Here is a 23,616-nt window from a genome sequence, read left to right as displayed (position 1 = left end):
TAAAGACAGGAATAGTACCACTGGATTGGCGCAGGGCCAATGTGGTGCCCATATTTAAAAAGGGAACAAAGTCTTTACCAAGTAACTATAGACCTGTTAGTTTAACTTCTATAGTTAGGAAGATACTGGAACGTTTAATAAAAGACCACATGGATGAGTTCTTGCTGGAAAAAAACTATTTAAGCAGCAGACAACATGGATTCATGAAAGACAGAAGTTGTCAGACAAACCTGATTTCCTTTTATGAAGAGGTAAGTAAAACCCTGGACAGAGGCGTGGCTGTGGACGTGATATATTTGGATTTTGCAAAAGCGTTCGATACAGTTCCGCACACACAGCTCATGTGTAAGGTAAGGTCTACAGGATTGGATATATCAGTTTGTAAATGGATAGAAAACTGGCTGAAAGACAGAATTCAGAGAGTCGTGGTTAATGATTCTTACTCTGAATGGTCCAATGTTATGAGTGGTGTACCCCAAGGTTCAGTGCTGGGACCCTTACTTTTCAATATATTTATAAATGATATTGGGTCTGAGATCAAAAGTAACATTTCTGTCTTTGCAGATGACACCAAGCTATGCAGTGGAATAACGTCCTTACAGGATGTCTCCAATTTACAAGCCGACCTCAATGCTCTGTCTGATTGGGCGACTAAGTGGCAGATGAGGTTTAATGTAGATAAATGTAAAGTTATGCACTTGGGGGCTAAGAATATGCATGCATCATACATACTAGGGGGAGTACAACTGGGGGGGTCTGTAGTGGAGAAAGATCTGGGGGTTTTAGTTGATCATAAGCTCAATAATGGCATGCAATGCCAAGCTGCGGTTTCCAAAGCGAGCAAAGTCCTTTCTTGTATTAAGAGAGGTATGGACTCCAGAGACAGAGATATAATTTTGCCCCTGTACAAATCATTAGTAAGACCTCATCTGGAATATGCAGTTCAGTTTTGGGCACCAGTTCTCAAAAAGGATATAGGAGAACTGGAGAAAGTGCAGAGAAGAGCAACCAAACTGATAAGAGGCATGGAGGAGCTCAGCTATGAGGAAAGATTAGAGGAACTAAATATATTCACTCTTGAGAAGAGGAGAATAAGGGGGGATATGATCAACATGTACAAATATATAAGAGGTCCATACAGTGAACTTGGTGTTGAGTTATTCACTTTACGGTCATCACTGAGGACAAGGGGGCACTCTTTACGTCTAGAGGAAAAGAGATTTCACCTCCAAATACGGAAAGGTTTTTTCACAGTAAGAGCTGTGAAAATGTGGAACAGACTCCCTCCAGAGGTGGTTCTGGCCAGCTCAGTAGATTGCTTTAAGAAAGGTCTGGATTCTTTCCTAAATGTACAGCATATAACTGAGTACTAAGATTTGTAGGTATAGTTGATCCAGGGTAAATCCGATTGCCTCTCGGGGGATCAGGAAGGAATTTTTTCCCCTGCTGTAGCAAATTGGATCATGCTCCGCTGGGGTTTTTTGCCTTCCTCTGGATCAACTGTGGGTATGGAGTTGGGTGTATAGGATTTTACTGTGTTTTTTTATTTTGTTTTTTGTGGTTGAACTGGATGGACTTGTGTCTTTTTTCAACCTGACTAACTATGTATACCTGTTTTGCTAAAATGAATATTTTGAAATTAAATCAATAACAAAAAATCATATTATTGGAAGCTGATGGGGTTATATGGTGAGGATGTGGTATGTATCATTTTTTAAAATACCAACAATTCCCCCAATATGATTTTTTGTTTTCTTTCTCTCCCTTTTTCACCCCCTTTTTTTCTTCCTAGTGGTGTGGTTGGTGGTCCCCAGGTCCCTGATCCCATGATAGGTGATAGTATTATAAAGGTATTTATTAATAACAAAAATATGCATTGATGTGCTTTTTAATGAAGGCTGATTGTCTTTTAATATTTTTACAGAACCAATAACCCACAGAAGTGGGATATTTGTGACCCACTAAACACTTAGGCCTGGATTCACATACCCGTGCGTATCTTTATACCGGCGTAGCGCATCTCATATGCGCTACGCCGACGTAACACAGAGAGGCAAGCACAGTATTCACAAAGCACTTGCTTCCAACGTTGCGCCGCCGTAACGTAAATTCCTAGGCGTACGCCGGCCTAATTCAAAGTAGGTGGAAGTGGGCGTGATACATTTAAATGAACCGTGACCCCATACAAATGATGGGCAGAATGGCACATGCGCCGTCCCGTAGACGCTTCTAAGTGCGCATGCTCAGAATCACGTCGAACGAACGCCTAAGATACGTTGAATCACTGAACGTAACCTACGCCCAGCCCTATTCACGTAGTACTAGGTAAACAACGTAAAATACGACGGCTGTTCCGTGGTTCATACCTTTGCATGGGATGCGCCTCCTATATGTGGAATAACTTTACGCCGGATGTACGCCTTACGTAAACGGCGTATATTACTGCGATGGGCGCAAGTATGTTCGTGAATCGGCATATCTCAGTCATTTACATATTCAACGCGTAAATCAATGGAAGCGCCCCTTGCGGCCAGCGTAAATATGCGCTGAAGATACGACGGCGTAGGAAACTACGTCGGTCGGATGAAGCCTAATTTCAGGCGTATCTAGTTCTATGGGTACATCGCATAGATACGACAGCGCACATTGACACTTACGCGGCGTATCTCGAGATACGTCGGCGTAAGTATTACGTGAATCCAGGCCCTTATGACTAAATCCCCCCGCCAGAGACACTTTTTTTGTTTCATTAGTTGTTATTCAAATATAAGTATAACATTACATGGTACAACAAGTATATATGTAGTACCCCAAGGGGTTGATCACAACATGAAATATCATGGAACCAGGAATTGGTTTCGTTAAGCTCAGGCATGTGGCACGTTTTGAACAGGGCATATAAACAAACAATAAAACCCAGGCAAAAAGCTCCATGGGAATGCAACAGACATTACAAAGACTAAAACAGTAAAGCAAGAAAACAATAAGACAATAGAATATTAAAGCACTGAAACAGTATGTTGGTAGCTAAGTGGTCTGCCAGAGCCATTTCGAACCTACAAACTATTCAGTTTTAACAACAATAACGGAAACAAATAGAATACAATAGGGTGTGATGAACAATGATAAGCTGTGAAACTTTTTAAAAACATTTTTTTATGTATTATATTTTTGTTAAAAGAAAAAGAAGCCATGTTGGCAAAGTCATTTTTAATGTTTTATATGAACTGAATAAATGAATGTAATTTTAACAGTAATTTATACGTATTGCATTTACAAGTATCGTTAAAGTCCCTTGATTTGTGAATTTACTTATTGCTAACTTTATTTCTTTTATATAGAGTGAACCAGATTTTTGCTACTATGAAGCCTCGTACACACGATCAGTCCATCTGATGAAAAAGGTCTGAAGGACAGTTGTCCTAGGTAACCTATGAAGCTGACTGATGGTCCGTTGTGCGTACACACCATAGGTTAAATAACCGATCGTGTCAGAACGATGTGATGTAAAACACGACCTTAATTAATTAGGATTTTCGGACGAATGCATTTTTAGATGAAACAAAATAAATAAAATCGAATTTCGGGAGTAACTAAATAAAAAAAAAATATTCAGACGAAAACGAAATTCTGAAACAAAATATTTCAGTGTGCACATGTCTACTGTCTAGTAAAAGTGTTGTTAGAGGCACATTAAGTAGGTAAGAATCTCTCTAATCTCTCCAATCCACCAAAAAAAAAAATACTGTTAGTATATACACTTTAAATATTCCTAAACTAGCAGAGATTTAAGAAATTTCACCAATGAGCTGCTCTTCTTTACTGAGTAGCAGATGTGAAAGAGGACCAGGCCGTGTATAGAGATACAAGTGAGTCTGAGTTACAAGACCAGCTCAATAGAGATGTTTTGTAGGAAACATTTTAGATATATGAAGTTCAATTGTGCATTTAGCTGTTTTCTTGGAGTTCATCTTGACTGCAGAAGGCCATAAAGTAATGAATATCTCTAAGATAATGATAGTTGGAAAGAAACCAACTCAGCCCTATAAAAATATAACTCCACATAACTTCTTGTATTTGTCTAAAACATTATGGTAAGCCGCTTTCCCTGGGGGCACCCATACAGGCTCGCTCCAGAGTCCTGCTGCTGTGTCCATTGAAACAGACAGCGCCACCCCCAATCCCATGTCACTAGATTTGATTGACAGCAGAGGGAGCTAATGGCTCCCACTGCTATCAATCTGTCCAATGAGGAGAGAGACAGTGGCTGAATCCGATGTGCTCAAGCGCATCGCTGGATCCGATCAGGCACAGGTAAGAAAAGGGGGGAGGGTCTTGGGGGGTGAGCTGCAGCACAGAAGGTTTTTCACCTTAATGCATAGAATGCATTAAGGTGAAAAACTTTGAGGCTTTACAACCACTTTAATCCTAATCCTGTTTCTACCGAGAGAGATGCAAATAATGATATTCTGCTTTTGAAAGAGGATATAGTAAAGATGAGTGGTAAAGACAATGGGGTAATTTCAATATTCCCGTGTCGTATCTTTGTTTTGAATCCCCAAAACAAGATACGACGGCATCTCGGCTAGATCCGAAAGGCGTACGTCTTCGTACGCCTTCGGATCTTAGATGCAATTTTTCGGCGGCCGCTAGGTGGCGTTCCTGTCGTAATCCGCGTTAAGTGTGCAAATTAGCTATTTCCGACGATCCACGAACGTACGAGTGGCCATCGTAATTTTTTATGTCGTTTCCGTTCGGCTTTTTCCGGCGTATAGTTAAAGCTGCTATATGGTGGCGTACTCAATGTTAAGTATGGCCGTCGTTCCCACGTATAATTTTGAATAATTTACGTTGTTTGCGTAAGTCGTCCGTGAATGGGGCTGGACGGCATTTACGTTCATGTCAAAACCAATGACGTCCTTGTGACATCATTTAGCACAATGCACGGCGGGACATTTTAGGGACGGCGCATGCGCAGTTCGTTCGGCGCAGGGAAGCGCTTAATTTAAATGAAACACGCCCCCTACCCGCCGCATTTGAATTCCGCGTCCTTACGCCGCGAGAGATACACTACGCCGCCGTAACTTACGGCGCAAATTCGTTGAGGATTCAAACCAATTCAAAGTAAGTATAATATTGATTTAGTACATGCAATATGCAGGTATCTGGCCCAATATAATAAAGTGTAATAATTACCTATTTCCAATAGTAAAAAACAATATGCTTATAACTTTCACGGTTTAAGTAGGTTGTAAATTAACATGTTCTCCTTTAATATGGTACAGAGACTACAGAAATGAAAACATACATATTTGCAAACATCTCCCATCTCCTTTTATGATTTCAACTAAACTATAAGATTACTAGTAAATGGCATCATAATACATTTTTATCAAAAGTGGTATATGATTAACACAAAATGGTTTGCTTAGAGTAGAAATGTGTGCAGTATTTTCCAATGCATGCACGGTTTATTCTTTCTACTGATATAAATGCACTCCTGCTGGGTAAAACTCTGCCAAATGAGAGTGCCATCCTTAAAATTCTTTACAGACAATGGGAAATATGGATATGTTTAACATATACAAACTAACAGCTGTAGAACCTACATCTAAAGAAAACTGAGCACCATGACTTGCAAGTAATTCAGAAATTTGAATAAGACTATCATTTGTTAGAAAATGTGGGAGAATGATAATTAAAGCGGGGGTTCACCCTATCGACAGTAAAAAAAAAAAAAAAATTTTCTTTTACCTTTAAATCAGGCACTGTAGCGCGAGCTACAGTATGCCTGTCCCGAATTTTTTCCCCCCATACTCACCTTGTAGTCGTCCATCGAAGATACCGGGGAATGGGCGTGCCTCTGGAGACGGAGGATGATTGACGGCCGGCTCTGGCGCGTCACGCTTCTCCGGAAATAGCCGAAATAGGCTTGGTCTTCACGACGCGTGCGCATAGCCTGTGCGCACGCGCCGTGAAGAGCCGAGACCTACTCCGGCTGTCTTCGGGGAGAGTGACGTGCCAGGGCCGGCCGTCAATCATCCTCCCTCTCCATAGGCACGCCCATTCCCCGCGGGAGCCGGAATCTACGATGGACGACTACGAGGTGAGTACGGGGTTAAAAAAATCGGGACAGGCATACTGTAGCTCGCGCTACAATGCCTGTCTCGATGGTAACATCATGGGATTGTGGGTGAACTACCGCTTTAATAGGGTTGCACCGATACTGATACTAGTATCAGTATCAGTGCCGATACCGAGCATTTGTGTGAGTACTTGTGCAAATGCTCAGATGCTTGACCCAATACCTGGACAGTCAGGGGTGATCGGTGCAGCAGGGGGAGTTACAAGCACCGATCTCCCTGTATAGATTTCAATAAAGCAACTGATAGCTGCTTCTCCCAAGCCCCCCTCATGTCCTCCATGCTCCTCCGGTCCCCCTCAGTGTCTTCCATGCTCCTCCTGGCATTAGCATCTCATTGGTGACTCGGTATCGCCGAGTACTTGAAAAAAAGTATTGGTACTTTGTACGTGGTATCGGTGCAACCATAGTCATTACTATCCAAATTTCCAAATGATTTTATGCAACTGCCTCTAGATGCAGCACACAAATTGAGCTGGATCCACTTAAGCTACTGTATCTCTATCAATCCTATCTTTGACAATCAGATCCCATATTCCTTTTGCAAAGCAAAACAATTGTTTCTGACAATTTCATACAATTTATATGGTATTTATATTTTACTTATATAGCCAGTACATTTATCATATGCTTAGTGTAAACCAGGGAATTTCTGTTTTGTAAAATGTGTGCTCATAAAAGGTATGAGGATCAAACCATTACAGGCTCGGGGCAATTTAAATGTTAAACTGTTTACAATTGATTCACAGGCTGCACTCTTTACTGTATTGTTCATAAGTACCATATACGGTAATTATGCCTATTCGTATTAGTGTGTTTCCCAGTTACTTTCATTAGCCAAAATTAAGCCTAAATCCCTTGCAACTGCCTAGAAAGTTGCCAAGGTACATACCAGGAGCATGTACGTTGTTGAAGGTGTCACACATCACTTTGTTGTGATATGCAGCCAGCAACACAACCCACAAGGCCCAAGACTGTAGACATGTGCCAGCAGCAGAGGTTGACATATACAGATTGACAGAGCTGATCAGTTCCTCTTAACCTCACCATCAAGGACATGGACAACTCTTCTGTACTTCAGGAGAAGTTTCTTGGTGTTCCTGCAACATGAAAGATGGGTTGTTGCTAGGATGATAAGCTTTGCCAGACATGCGCAAGGTGTGCTTACTAAAATTACTGATTTTGCTGATTAAGGCAATCACTTGGACAACAATAACCAATATAGTTGGGGATCTAAGATCCCTACTGACAAAGGGGCTCCATAATAAGTTGCTTATTAGACTAAACAAAATAAAATGTATCTACATGATCTCTTCTCTTGTTATAAAACACGTATCTACATGCAGGTACAGGTTTTTTTTTTGCTCACTGAAGTGAAAATATACACTGTTACAGATTTTCCCTGACAACTATAAAATATATAGGATATCTAGCCCATGTCAAATGTTCAGTTCTTGATACTGTTGCACAGCTATTTTTAATATGTTTATTATTTTATATGATTTTTTCCATATACGTTCATGGGGCTGCTTAAATCAGCGGACACTTTTCTCTGGTTACCAACTGTAAAGATTGTGATGTGCTACCCAAGAGAGATGAGATACTACCATCACCCAGCAGAATGAGAACAACATCATACCATCAGCTACTAGAATTGTAAATGAAAGTATCCGTAAAAATCACAAACCTAGTAAGGGCTAGGTTGTTAATCTATTCAACTAGTATCCTTCACTTTCAGTACCATTGCAGTAGAGTTAGATATTAGTATAACAATAATATTTGTTTGTAAGTGACACATTTAAATACCAACTTACTTTGAAGCGAGACTAGAAAACATTCTGGGATGTTTTCCATACTGTATAAAATCATGGAACATTTAAGATATTTTATAAAAACACATTTACATTTAGCTTACATATAATAAAAGTTAATAAGTATAGTTGCCATCCCTATCCAACACCAATGAATCTTGGCAGTCACCAATGAGATGCTAATGCCAAAGACATGTCTCATTTGTTCTTCATATCAAATATGGTATTACAATATAATATTAGTCTAATATTTTAACAGCAGCATAACAACAATCTATCGCAATGCTATCTCATTTGCATAAACTGTTAAGCTTGCCAGAATTTTAAATGTGAGGTAAAAAACACAATCTGTGTACAGTAAATTCAAGTTTTATAGCCTTTTGCAGGATTCAAACTTTGTCAGTACTACATTTTTCATAGTCACAAAAATTTACTGTCATAATTTTAGAACCAAAGCACATTCACACAACAACATCTAAACAATACCGTTTTTTTGGTGGATAATAGAAGTAGCGAGCTTTGATTTAAAATAAATATATTGTGTGTTGTATGTATATTTTATAAAATATGTCTGCAAGTCTAGCTAAAATATACAAATATTTATATGGGCAGTAAATTAATGAACATTTTGGTTTTCATCTGATTTGATTAATTCAACCTACTTGCAAACTAGATATGTGCATTTACCCAACTTGGACTGAAGATTACATTTCTGTAAATAACCATGGGCCAGATTCACATATAATTACGTTGCTGGGCAGCGTAACGTATGCGATTTACGTTACACCGCCGCAGGTTTACAGCGTAAGTGCCTGATTCTCAGCACACTTACCTGTAAACTTGCGGCGGTGTATCGTAAATGCGCTCGGCGCAAGCCCGCCCAATTCAAATGGGGCGGGCACCATTTAAATTAGGCACATTCCCACGCCGAGCGTACTGCGCATGCTCCGTCGGGTAAATTACCCGACGTGCATTGCGCTAAATGACGTTGCACCGACGTCATTTGCTTAGACGTTAACGTAAATGGCGTCCAGCGCCATTCACAGACGTCTTACGCAAACGACGTTGATTTTTAAATTTCGTCGCGGGAACGACGGCCATACTTAACATGGCTTAGGACAACTAGGGCTCAGCCCTAATTTTACGTGGCACAACTCGACGGAAACGACGTACAGTTAGATCGACGGGCCGTTCGGACGTTCGGGGATCGCCGTAAGTATTCATTTGCATATTCTACGCTGGCCGCAATGGCCTCGCCACCTAGCGGCCGGCCAAGAATTGCATCCTTAAGATCCGACAGTGTAATTCAATTACACCTGTCGGATCTTAGGGCTAGCTATGTGTAACTGATTCTATGAATCAGTCGCATAGTTAGGACGGCCCTAAAACAGAGATACGACGGCGTATCAGGAGATTTTGTGAATCTGGCCCCATATCTCTAAGTTAAAGTGGAGGTTCCCCTAAAAATAAACTTTTAAGATTAGATTGATGCTCATTTTGTCTAGGGGAATCGGCTAGTTTTTTTAAAAACGAAGCAGTACTTACCGTTTTAGAGAGCGATCTTCTCCGCCACTTCCGGGTATGGTCTTCGGGTCTGGGCGTTCCTTCTTGATTGACAGGCTTCCGACAGGCTTCCGACGGTCGCATCTATCGCGTCACGAGTAGCCGAAAGAAGCCGAAGGTCGGTGCGGCTCTATACGGCGCCTGCGCACCGACGTTCGGCTACTTTCGGAAAATCGTGACGCGATAGATGCGACCGTCGGAAGCCTGTCGGAAGCCTGTCAATCAAGAAGGAATGCCCAGACCCGAAGACCATACCCGGAAGCGGCGGAGAAGATCGCTCTCTAAAACGGTAAGTACTGCTTCGTTTTTAAAAAAACTAGCCGATTCCCCTAGACAAAATGAGCATGAATCTAATCTTAAAAGTTTATTTTTAGGGGAACCTCCACTTTAAGATACATTTAGAGGCTTCAAAAATTGCCCAATGGCTTGAGGAATTAGGATCCTGGGGTAACTATTTGACTTCCCTGTACTTCAACGCCTTCATATACAGAGGTCTAGAAGTCCACACAAAAGCCCCAGTAAGCATTAATTAATTTGACAGTAATTCCATGAACACTTTGTTTATCTAAATATTTTTACATTGTTTTTTGAGAACATAAAAAGTTTTATTTGGCATGCTGTTTATTGAATACCTTGTTCATGTTTTTATTATGAGCTGATAGCTGGGCACAAATTTGATTTAAATACATGTTTGGTATTTTATATAAAACAGTTTTTAATCAAAACTTCACATTTTTTTTATGTCTTCCTTTATGCACCCCCTATGACATCTGCAAGCTAGAAAAGTGATCACCATGTTTGGCTGTCATGGTAATGAAATGATGAAGAACAGTGGAGATGGTTATTAACTGATAGTCTGAGACCTGCAGCTATCAATGCAAGATAAGTCACAGAACTAAGAGGGCAAACATGTTCAAACTCCTAGTTCACTGCAGCAATGTAGATGGTTCAGATTTCATCGGTTTTCAAGTAAACAGCTGCTTATTACTGATCCATATAGTATTTTGAATCACAGAGGAAGCAGCATCTTCCAACAGTCTTCACCTTTTCACTGTACCCTACATTCCATACTCATGATTAGGGATGAGCCGAACACGCCCCCATTCGGTTCGCACCAGAACCTGAGAACAGACCAAAAGTTTGTGTGAACTTTAGAACCCCATTAAAGTCTATGGGACTCGAATGTTTGAAATCTAAAGTGCTAATTTTAAAGGCTAATATGCAAGTTATTGTCCTAAAAAGTGTTTGGGGACCCGGGTCCTGCCCCTGGGGACATGTATCAATGCAAAAAAAAAGTTTTAAAAACTGCAGTTTTTTCGGGAGCAGTGATTTTAAATGACTTTTTATCCTTCAGAAATGACACTTTGTGCAGGGACAGTTCTAAGCACGGGAAACAAGCGCTGCTTTACAGGCATACTTTACACCCCCCATGTACGAAATTTAAAGGAATATTTCACTTTTATTGTTTCACTTTAAGCATTATTTACCACTTAAGACCTGGACCTTTAGGCAGCTAAAGGACCCGGCCATGTTTTGCGATTCGGCACTGCGTCGCTTTAACAGACAATTGCGCGGTCGTGCGACATGGCTCCCAAACAAAATTGGCGTCCTTTTTTTCCCACAAAATAGAGCTTTCTTTTGGTGGTATTTGATCAGCTCTGCGTTTTTTATTTTTTGCGCTATAAACAAAAATAGAGCGCCAATTTTGAAAAAAAAATCTATATTTTTTACTTTTTGCTATAATAAATTTCCCCCAAAAATATATAAAAAAACTTTTTTTTCCCTCAGTTTAGGCTGATACATTTTCTTCTACCTATTTTTGGCATAAAAAAATCGCAATAAGCGTTTATCGGTTGGTTTGCGCAAAATTTATAGCGTTTACAAAATAGGGGATAGTTTTATTGCATTTTTATTAATTTTTTTCGTGACTGCGACATTATGGCGGACACTTCGGACAATTTTAACACATTTTTGGAACCATTGTCATTTTCACGGCAAAAATTAAAAATGCATTGTTTACTGTGAAAATGACAATTGCAGTTTGGGAGTTAACCACAAGGGGGCGCTGAAGGGGTTATGTATGACCTAATATGTGTTTCTAACTGTAGGGGTGTGTGGCTGTAGGTGTGACGTCATCGATTGTGTATTCCTATAAAAGGGATCACACGATTGATGACGCCGCCACAGTGAAGAACGGGGAAGTTGTGTTTACACACAGCTCTCCCCGTTCTTCAGCTCCGGGGGCCGATCACGGGACTCCAGCGGCGATCGGGTCCGCGGGTCCCGCGGTCCCGGTCACGGAGCTTCAGACCAGGTCGTGGGCCCACGGCTGGGCACTAGCACAGGACATACCTGTACATGCATGTGCCCAGCCGTGCCATTCTGCCGACGTAAATGTTGTTCGCTATTCGGCGAACAGGCAATGTTCGAGTCAAACATGAGTTTGCCTCGAACTCAAAGCTCATCCCTACTCATGGTATAACAAAACTTGTTTCCACTCCAAGGAAGAGTCATGCTCAAGTATGTATTTAATCAGCTTATTCTCATGCCTCGTACACACGACCGATTTTCCTGTCGGGAAAACTGCCATGACAGCTTTTGGCTGGGAAAACCAGCATGTGTATGCTCCATCGCAGTTTTCCTGACAGGAAAAAACACGTTCTCTTGTTTCTCACTGGGATCCCCGGCGGTTTTTAAGCCGGCAGTTTACCTATGGGGAAAACCTACGGTGAAGCATACACACGGCCAGGTTTCCAGACCAAAGCTCTCGTGGAAGTTTTCCTGCTGGGAAACCCGGCGTGTGTAGGGGGAAAAAGCTACCAAGCAGGTTCTCAGGGCTGAATCTCCTACCCAATGTACCACAACAGATCAAAAATCACGTATGCAGTATTTTTGTCAGCCCAGACTACTGCAATGGGTGGTAGTGCATTGCTACACTGCATTACAATGCAATTGTGATTGGAAAGTGCATTGAAGTGCCATTCAGAATTAAAGGCTCTGCAGTGCACTAATAACACACCTCATAGATGTGAATAGGCCCTAATATAGGTCAGCGTTCATAAGAAATACATTGGGTTGGCAGCAAAGGAGCAAGAACATGTTAGATGTCAGATGAAAGCCTGTGCACTGTAGACACAACTGGCCCTTTAGAATACTATGTGGAACTGTCATCAGTCTGAGGGGGTATGTAGTAATAAGTTGTAGTATTAAGCACAAAGCAAGCAGTAAATCTAAATGTTGAATTATGCATCATTTGCATTAAGTAAACAGGTAATTTGACTCTCTTATCAAAAAAATCACAACTTCAAAGAGTGTACCATGCTTCTTACTAAATACCTCAGACTGTCTACTTTCTGAGGGGTATTTGTACTATCCCGGCATTGTAGGGCCTCAAAAAATTAGATAGTCAGTACATCAGAACTGATACATTTTCATATATAGCTGTAGCTTGCTCTCAAAACGCCCTGCCCATTGAAATGAATGGACAGCACTGCCGAAGCGCCTGCAAAGCCCTTCGGCAGTGCCGCATCACAGGCGCTTTAAACCCTTTCTTCGGCCACTAGCGGGGGGTTAAAAGCACTCCGCTAGTGTCCGAAAAATGCCAATACAGCCGCAGTAAAGCGCCGCTAAAACTAGTGGCGCTTCACAGCTAACGCCAGCACCACCGCAGTATGAAAGATCTCTGATGACCGTCATCTTTTAACTCCCTTAAAGCGGAACTAAACCCTTCTGTCCTTTTCAGTCAAGAAAGCCTCTTAGCCTCTGTTTGGTCTGCAACTGCCAAGGTGCTGCACATGTGATCAGTTATGACACCAACCATTTGATGGTTTGACAGTTTGGTTGAGAGCAAAGCCAATGTGTCAGTTAGCAGGAATGTAACTGTTTACCACTGTTAGGTGGCTGAATAAACTCTTCTCAATTCCATTGGTTCTGGGTTGATATAGTCATTAATAACATATGATCGAATTGGAGATACCATGATGAAACTACTCTGAGTAAGATGTTGATGCAGCTTTACTACTGTATGTTTACTACCTGGAAACTGGAATGTGGGATACTTTTTCTTGTTTTGTCGGTTTTCCTGCTCAAATTCATAATCATTCCTTTGAACACAAGATGTTATTTAATTATAATGCTAACATATTTCTTTAATTACCAGTGTATCCCTTCAAGACATTATTTTCTATACTGTAACTAGATGTAAAGAGTTCAGCACACATTAAAAACTAAATATTCATTATTTTTTACATGAATAATTGACAGAATGTGTTCCCAGTTGCATTCTATTAAAGTGTTTGCATGTCACCTAATTATTTTTTTTTAACTATTCCTGAAACACATTCCTGAACCACAGTATTTTATACTTAACATTGCTATGTCTCCAGCAGTTTACTAGTGCATATTATTAGTAATTCCACATTACAAATTTGACAAAATGTTATGATAGTTCACAATCTTGCTATTGTACCTATTCTTGACTATCCTTCTTGCTCAGTAAAGGCTTTCCTGATAAAGTACATTGTGTACAGTATGTGTACTTGTGCTACAGCTTTAAAATAAATTGAAGAATTGAAGGAATATTACTACTATACCTGGAGACTTCTTGTTTGCAAAAGGTGGCCTGATCTGATGGCCACATTTGACAGATATGGGTAGCCCAGGATGAACCTGACCACCTATACATTAGTTGGTTGCTATAAAAAAGGCTGTACAGGAGCAGGATACCTGCACTTCAGCAGCTTTTGAACAACAGCATTTTACATGTCTGCCAAACATGGTTGGTAACACCCCATACATATCATATTTGCCATTGGAACAATGTAAAACAAGGCTTCTCTGAAGATTATGTAGTCTTAAAATAATCATGTTTACAGAGAGACAGTTGAATTAGGTGCTTTGAGCAGGTTTTCTCACCTGGATCACTTCATTGTATTCACTATTCATTGACAAGGAATCTTCATCATTCAAAATATCTTTTAGTTGTGGAAAATCCAAAGGCCTTAAAAAGGTGAAGTCAGTTCGCTCTAATGCTGGTGAAAGGCAAGTAGTATAACACTGGTTTGTAGGTCGAGTCAAAGTCTTAACCTCCATATATTTTAGAGTTCCATCTGAATTAAGCTGTAGAGTTGGTTGGTAGTGACACTGAAAATCATTTATGTCAGACCCAGTGGTGCAACTGCGCACACTTCTGTTATTTTTTGTTCTTACACACTTGACAATTAAAACAATAAAAGTAATGATTGATACAGTACTGACAGCTGATAAAGATATTATCAAGTATAATGTCATATCTGATTGTTCATTATGAGCTGTTTGGAAATCTTGGGATTTTGGAGTTTCATCTTGGATGATATCCTCAAATGATACAAAAATAGTAGCTGTGCTCGATAAAGCTGGTTGTCCACTGTCTTTAACTTCAACCAATATGGTGTAGGTGCTATCATCTGACTCATGTAAAGTTCGCATCATTCGTATCTCACCTGTGTGTGGTGCTACTCTAAACATGGAAGGGTCAGAAGCTTCCAAGATACTGTAAGACAACCATGCATTATAACCTGAATCTGCATCCACTGCTGCTATTTTGGTGACCAAATAACCTGCAGATACAGGACGAGGTATTCTCTGATGCTCAATGGCCTCCCTGGTCAAGACAGGGTAGAGAATTTTTGGATGATTATCATTTTGGTCTAAAATAAATATGTAAAGAGTGGCATTTGATTTTAATTTTGGAGATCCACCATCTTCAACAAAAACAGTGGCTTCCAAGAGTTGAATATATTCGTAGTTGAAGGACCTCTGAGCATATACATTTCCACTGTTCTCATTTATATAGATATATGAAGACACTGGAGAGCCAGCAATATATATTTCTGATAGAGAGAATTTTAGGTGTGAATTCTCTCCTTCATCTGCATCAGTGGCAAATAAAGTGCAAAGAAATATCCCTGGTACATTATTTTCATGTATGTAAGCAGTAAATGAATGGTGTGAAAAAATTGGAGAATTGTCATTAACATCTGAAATATTGAGAACAATTGTTCTTTCTGTGTACATCGAAGGAGACCCTAAATCTGCTGCAATTAAGTGGATAACGTATTGAGCTATAATTTCCCGATCCAAAATACCATCTGTGATCAAAGAATAGTGATTTTCGAAGGATTTAAAAGCAAAAGGAAGCCCTGGTGGTACCTCCAACTGAACTTGACCATTTTCACCAGAATCTCGATCAATTATATTAAACAGTCCAATCACTGTGCCAATTGGTGTATTTTCTGGTATTGGATTTTCAAGGGACATTACAACAACTTCAGGGGCATTGTCATTGGAATCTTGAATTTCCACTTGTATAACACAATGTCCTTCCATTACTGGAACACCTTTATCTTTTGCTCTTACATAAATTTCAAAGAAACTGCTCTCTTCAAAATCTATATTTCCTTGAACATGAATTTCACCTGTGTGTGGATCTAGCTTGAACAGCTTTCCCACTGATTTTAAGCTGTGATCTTCAAAAATATACTCAATTTCACTGTTTGAACCTGTATCTGCATCTGTAGCATTAAGGTCTATTAATAATGTTCCTGGGATAATATTTTCTGATAAACTTGCTTTATAAACAGGTTGATCAAAAGTAGGTGGATTGTCATTATTATCTAAAACAAGCACAGAGATTCTTGTTTTTCCTGATCTAGGTGGCTGGCCACCATCCAGAGCTGTCAGTATAAGGTGATGTTCTGCTATTTCCTCTCTATCTAAAGCATTTTCTAAAACTAATTCAGGTAAAAGTGTTCCATCTTTTAACTGTTTAACATTTAGTGAAAAGTATTGGCTTGGGCTCATTTCATAGGAGCTTACAGCATTAGAACCTACATCCAGATCAATAGCGCTTTCCAAAGGAAACCTCAACCCTGGAGTAGCCAGTTCTGCTATTTTAATTAGTCGAGCATTATTTACAAATTGAGGTGAATTATCATTTATGTCCTGGATCTCAACAATCAAATGAAACAACTCTAATGGTTTTTCTATTAGTAGTTCTACAGGCAGCAAGCAGCTTGAACTAAAGCCACAGAGACTCTCTCTGTCTATTTTTTCATTCAGTAGCAGCTCTCCGTTTTCAAATCTCAAAACAAAATACCTTCTGCTTTCTTCAGATCCTAGTCTTAGACTCCTCTGAGATATTTGTTCAGCATTTAATCCCAGATCATGAGCCACATTTCCAATAAATGTCCCAGGCTCTGATTCCTCCATTATAGTATAATAAAGCTGTCCACAGACCCTTCCCCACAAACTGAGAAAAACAAAATGTAATACTTGCCATAGCCAAGTATTGAAATGCTTCCTGAAGTCCATTTTAAAGATATAATGTAGGTCCCTGAGATGGATAGGCACGAGATGTCAGGTTTCTAGATAAGCTCAAACATCATGATATGGTCTGAAGTAATCCAATAAAGCAAATTAAATCCTTCCTAACTCTTCCTTTTTAGCATCGATTTTGCATAGCTTTGTTCTTCTTACTGATCAAAGTGAGAGAGGGAGGGTGAGTCACTGACGGGGGTGGAGAGAACGAAGACAGTAAAAGCAGATATTATGTGGTAGCACATAAGATTATTGGTTGGGAGTTACTCCCACTCTTCCAATGACTAAAATTGCCTTGGCTTTACAAAACGTACTAATATTATAGCATCTCTTCATACAGAGCAACCCATGCAATCTGCTTCTCATTTAAGAATGCTAAATAGCAATTTTGAAATAGACTTGTTGTAATCCAGAAAAAGAAAAGCATACCAGAAGTAAATTTCTAATAATAAAATGATATATTTTGACGAGATATTCATTCTGCTAGAGCAGATGGAACCAAGAAAGATACATTAATCTTTTACATACATTGAAAATTTGAACATGAAACGACATATTGTAATTATATATAAGTAAATTACCATGGTGATATGCAAATTAATTTGGTTAGAACATTCTTTATTAAAATAAGGATTCAAGAAATAAGTAGAATCCTTATGTTTGTGACAATGCAGAATGGATATTTTTTTTTTTCTGTATGAGCAATCTATCATAAATCCAAGATTCTTTTTGATTCTTTTCCAAGAACACGTGGGTACCGAATGCTCAAGCCCCGTCTGTTGCAATGTTGTTAAAAAGTGCCTGTGTGGGAAGCTATCTAATAAAATCCTACAATTTACCACGCAAACTAATTCTGCATTAAATACATGGTTATATCATTTTTTATTTTCCCTGAGATTAGATACAATTACTAAAACTGTAAAAACTTTCAGCAACCAAAAAATAAAGTTTTCATATCAAACAAACAAAAGATGATGTTTAAGAGAAAAAAAAAAAGCAATCAGTGACTAACGCTAGTGCACTGAGTGTAGAAAACAGAGCTCTGTAGTTGTTAACATTTATCTCAAAGGGGTTGTAAAGGTAAAAAAAAATCCCTAAATAGCTTCCTTTACCTTAGTGCAGTCCTCCTTCAATTACCTCATCCTTCCATTTTGCTTTTAACTGTCCTTATTTCTTCTGAGAAATCCTCACTTCCTGTTCTTCTGTCTCTAACTCCACACAGTAATGCAAGGCTTTCTCCCTGGTGTGGAGAAAGCCTCTTGAGGGGGGAGGGGCGAGCAGGCAAGTCAGGACACTCTACTTTCCAGATAGAGAAAGCAGCTGTGGGCATCCTGACACTCCTGCTTGCCCCCTCAAGAGGCTTTCTTCACACCAGGGAGAAAGCCTTGCATTACTGTGTGGAGTTAGAGACAGAAGAACAGGAAGTGAGGATTTCTCAGAAGAAATAAGGACATTTAAAAGCAAAATCGAAGGATGAGGTAAGTGAAGGAGGACTGCACTAAGGTAAAGGAAGCTATTTAGGGAAAACATTTTTTACCTTTACAACCCCTTTAACTATGTAGCTCTGATACTTGACATTGTCATTGATTTTTGGAGTTGACAGGCAATGAGGGGAATTTTCTAAGATTAGAGCATTCAGAATCTGAAGAAGCTGTGCATGGCAACCAATGAGCTTTTAGGTTTAATTGTCACAGCTTTACTAACCAAGCAGAAGATGGAAGTTGATTTGTTATCATGCACAGCTGCTACAGATTCTGTCTGCTCCAGTTTCTGTAAATTCCCCCCAATGTGTTTTAATATGAAGCCAGGATGGCTCTTGGACAAATAGCTGTTATCCTTGCACCACTTTTAAGTGACACTGGGGACTCAAGTGGTTACACTAAAAAAAATGATTGAATGTGTTACAAAGTTTCTTACCTGGCGATCATACCAGTAACATCAATTCCTGTTGTAGGCTAACAAAGCTAAGCCAATGCCTTGCATCAGCCTGCTCTGTGTACATGGCTATTTGACTACCCTTCTGCTAGCTTTACACAAACAATGCTACCCCACACCATAGATACAGTACAGAACATTAACTGCTTGCCAACAGGCTCACACCGATATACATTGGCAGAATGGCACCACTGGGCGAACCGCCCTACCCATACTGTGGCTCCTTTAAGAGCCGTAGCAGGCGCGATCACCACCAGCCACCCACGATTATGGGCACATGAGCCAGAACATGGATTTGTGTTTGTAAACACACAAATCACCATTCTGACAGGGGAGGAGAGACAGTTTGTCTGTTCCTACTAAGTAGGAACAACGATCTGGCTTCTCTTCTAGTCAGTCCTATTCCCTCACAGTTAGAAACATACCTAGGGAACACATTTAACCCCTTGATCACCCCCTAGTGTTAACCCCTTCACTGCCAGTGACATTTACACAGTAATCAGTGCATTTTTATAGCACTATTAGCTGTATAAATGTCAATGGTCCCAAAAAAGTGTCAAAAGTGTTTGATTTGTCTGCCGTAATGCCACAGTCCCGATAAAAATCGCTGATCACGTCATTCCTAGTAAAAAAAAAAATCCATAATTCTATTCCCTATTTTGTAGACGCTATAACTTTTGCACAAACCAATCAATATACATTTATTGTGATTTTTTTACCAAAAATATGTAGAAGAATACATATCGGCCCAAACCAGGCATGTCCAAAGTCTGACCTGTGGCCCAATTTACGGTTCCAGATTCAAACAGCTCCACTGGTAATTTGTCTATATATATTTTGTGTCCCCCAACGAATCCCAGAGCGCTGAGGGGACAGGGAGGGGGCGGGCGGGCTTTCCGACAGAATGCATACAGTAAGAATTTCCTGTTTGCAGGGCGGCCTCTGTAATAGGAAGTCCCATCTCCTGGGCTGCCATTGGATGACTGTTCTGTCTATCATAGCAAGGCGGGACTTTGCATTAAAGAGGCCGCAGAGAAAATATGAGATTATTCTGTATGTAACCTGTTGGCGCTCATCCCGCCCCCCTCCCTGTCCACTCTGAGGCTGCAGATGGGCATCGATCAGGCTGCTCTGATGGCAATGGTAAGGCTGCATTCATGCAATGGTGAGGCTGCATTCATGGCAATGGTGAGGCTGCATTCATGTGACTTGTGAGGCAGCATTAATGCAATGGTTAGACTATATAGTCCCTTATGTTGGTTCACAGTTCTTTATTTAAAAAAAAAATCCTGAAACTTCCCTCTTAAAGTGAAGGTGCGTGTTAAATGCTGATAAATACGGTATATCCAAATAACACGCCCAACCTCATCCTTAGTCTTGAGCGGCGTTCAGGGATATGTTGGGGGGGCCACAAAATATATATATACAACATGCCCGGTCTCATCTCTACCACACACAGCCACAAAGGCAAGATAATTCTAGTTGGGCAGTGTATTAGTGCTCAAATGAACACACTGTGCAATTGTCAGTTAAAGTGACGAGGTGCCGTATTAAAAAAAAAATGATCCGATCATTAAGGAGGTAAATCTTTCTAGGGGTGGAAGTGGTTAATTGTTTGCAAATGACCAGGTAAAAATAAAAGATAAAAAGCCTAAAAAATAAAACTAATGAGGCCACTGCATCTAAACTGCCATGATTTACCATTCAGTGCAAAAGAAATTTGGTCTTGTGCACACAACCATTGTTTTTCTGAGTTTGACATGCATTTGAAATGCATGTCAAATGCAGGTTAGAAGATTCCCATTTACTTTCATACACACACATGTGTAATAATGGAAGTTGTGAGATGGCATTTTACCTACTTTACATTTGTGCTTTTCCAAACACAGCATAGCCTATTGATGATATGTTTGCATTTCAGGCAAGTTAGGTCAAATGCAGCCTTTTGCATTCGTACGAAGGAAAAAGCCTAGGAACTCCCAGGTTATATAACACAAATGTAGCCTTCTAAAAGTTAATACATTTAAAAGTCCGCAAATCCTAGGGGACCCCCCAAGTGTGTTGCGATATAATAAACTGTAGGTGATATAATCCGCCCCCGACAACATAGCACACCAGGCCTCTTACCCTTAGATGTGGACCACTAAATTATAGATGGTCTAACAGCGCTCCAACACTCTTTAGGCTAGCCCCTTTTCATTAAAGATAGCATCAAACTAGATCCTGTCAGCCCCTCTGAGAATATCTTTCCACAGGTCAGATATGCCAAAATGAGAACAAACACCACCTCATAGTGTAGTAGATAAAAGCACTCAAAAGTTTATCAAAAGCAAATCCAGAATACTCACATTTCCAACAGTAAAAACGTGCGTGTCAGATACACAATGTTTGGTGGAATCTAACCAACAAGATGGTTGCAGTCCAGACGTGCAGCAATGTGACCTGTCGTATCTAGGCTCCATCCTATGCGTTTTGTTCAATCAGACGTCATCCAAACATTATGTATCTGACACGCTCAATTTTACTGTAAGTATTCTGGATATGCTTTTAATAAACCTTTGAGTGTCACCTACAATTTATGTTAGCTGCAGTCCACAATCCAAGCTCTGTGGAAATTCTTTTGTTTCATGGTAAAAGCCTGCTTTTGACAGTACAATTGTGTACACAAGCCTTTATGATGTGCAGATTACATAAACCCAGACCAGTCAGAGATTACATTTAACCACTTGACTTGAAGGTTTTCCCCCCTTCGTGGCCATTTTTTGCTATTCAGCACTGTACTACTTTAACTGGCAATTGCACAGTCATGTAACACTGTACACAAATTGTATTTATATTATTATTATTATATTACAGTGCCATAAAACATATTTATACCCCTTGAAAATGTTCACATTTTGGCCTTTTATGACTATATTATACCATGAATTAAAGAATATAAATTATTCATTTTTTATATCTTAATACTTTCTAAGTTCGGGTAGATGTTGGCCCGTCTTTTATAACGTGTTTCAGGTAGGTTATCCCCCACCCAGCCCAGAATGATGGGTCCCGGATGGACATGTATAATTTAAAGTCCCATTACCAATTTTGTCCTTTTGCATTTTCGTTATTAGTGATGGAGGCATGTCACTTTGGTTGTGACAGGCTACACCTTTCTTTCATGACCAACACAAAGTGGAAGGAAAATGATAAATGGTTTTCAACCTTTTTTTATAAATAAATATCTTAAAAGTGTGGCATGCATTTGTATTCAGCCTCCCTGAGTCAATCATTTGTAGAATCACCTTTCGCTGCAATTACAGCTGCAAGTCTATTTGGGTATGTCTCTACCAGCTTTGCACAGAGAGGGAAATGTTTGCCCATTCTTCTTTGCAAAATAGCTCAAGCTCTCTCAGATTGGATGGAGAGCATCTGTGAACAGCAAATTTCAAGTCTTGCCACAGATTGTCAATTGGGTTTAGGTCTGGACCATTCTAACACATAAATATGCTTTAATTTAAACCATTCCATTGTAGCTCTGGCTGTGTGTTTAGAGTCGTTGTCCTGCTGGATCAGAGGCGGATCCAGGGGGGGCAATGGGTCAATTGCACCCCCTGAAGAAAATAGTAAGCAGGCTGTGCTGATAATGGACCCCCATCAGGATACAGGGCAGCAGTGCCGAAACTGACAGACTCTGTGTAGGGACACAAGCAGAGCCGTAGCTGCAGGGGATTTCCACCCTTCCTTCTCCTCCTTGAGATGAGCATTCAGCCTGCTCCTATTGGCTACACAGAGCCAATGGCTGGTAAACTAGAAACTAGAGGATTATGGGACATGTAGTCCCGGATACCAGCAAACCCCATGATGATTCCCTGAGAGGACTGCAGCCCCCAACATGCCGAGTGGGAGGGGGAAGAGTAAGAGAGGAGAAGAGGAACCATGGAGCTGTTGGGTGGAGAGGCCAGTGTGTCACGTACCTGGTTGGCGAGCCCGACGTGCAAGGAGTGGCTGCCCTTGCTCCTCTGACCACGAGACCCCTGATAGAGCAGACAGGGGGCTCGGGGGTACAGAGTTGCACGAGTGCCGGTTGCAGCGCTGGTGCTGAGCTGAGAAGAGCTCCAGAGGTCCCGGACAGCGTAGGGAAGCAGGTGCAGGCTGGCAGACCCAATAGGCAGGTGAAGATGCAGGAAGCAGATGAGGCAGCAACAGCGGGGAAGGTGTATTGTAGTCCAGTGGGGACAAGTCCCAGCAGAGGGATCCGCTGATGGGTATTGGATCCGGTACAGGTGCGGAAGTTCAGCAGAGTCAAATCCAGGCAGAGTCGGCAACAGGCGGGCAGCAGAAGTACAGTGGGTCAGGCAGGAGAATGGTCAGGCGATCCGTAGTCAGGGCAGGCAGCAGGCAGGGAGAGACAGGTACAAGCCGGGTGATCAGGAATCAGGTATAACAGGAACAAGGGTACAAGGGACACAGGGGGCGCTGTAGACAGGTCAGCAATGAGTGCAGGGGTCAGGATCCTTTTGAACCCGAGTTTGGCGCCAAAACAGCGTCCTCACGTGCACGCGCGCTGCCGCCGCTGGTGCGCGCGCCCGTGCGCATTACGGTGCGCGAGTGTGCCGCGATTGCGCCGCGATTGCGAGTGCGCGCGCCCGCGCGCGCCAAAGTGCCGCTGCTGCCATCTAGTGGCCGAGATTGTTCATGACATTGCCCCCCTCCAATGGGCAGCCTCCGGATGCCCAACTGAGACAATTTAAGAGGATGAGCATCTTTAAAGGACTGGACCAATCTCTCCGCATGGATGTTACATTCTGGTTCCCATGAATTATC

At 40.9% G+C, this 23,616-nt stretch overlaps 1 protein-coding gene across 19 annotated transcripts in view; it reads right to left on the bottom strand.

The window, feature by feature from the left end:
* The window catches only part of LOC120932487 (protocadherin gamma-C5-like), a 721,441-nt gene that overhangs the window by 388,086 nt on the left and 309,739 nt on the right, over positions 1-23,616 (bottom strand). Inside the window, exon 1 of one of the 19 annotated variants that reach the window (XM_040344906.1) lies at positions 14,431-17,033. The exons of the other annotated variants lie outside the window; for them this stretch is intronic. Within the exon in view, the coding sequence (XP_040200840.1) occupies positions 14,431-16,866 (2,436 nt within the window). The 5' untranslated portion in view covers positions 16,867-17,033. Of the gene's footprint in view, positions 1-14,430; positions 17,034-23,616 lie in introns of those variants that run through there. 19 annotated transcript variants of the gene reach the window in all.

Source organism: Rana temporaria, chromosome 3, assembly GCF_905171775.1.
Source record: "Rana temporaria chromosome 3, aRanTem1.1, whole genome shotgun sequence".
Taxonomy (NCBI): Eukaryota; Metazoa; Chordata; class Amphibia; order Anura; family Ranidae; genus Rana; species Rana temporaria.
The sequence above is the reverse complement of the archived record's forward strand: the minus strand, read 5'-3'. Positions and strand labels throughout refer to the sequence as shown.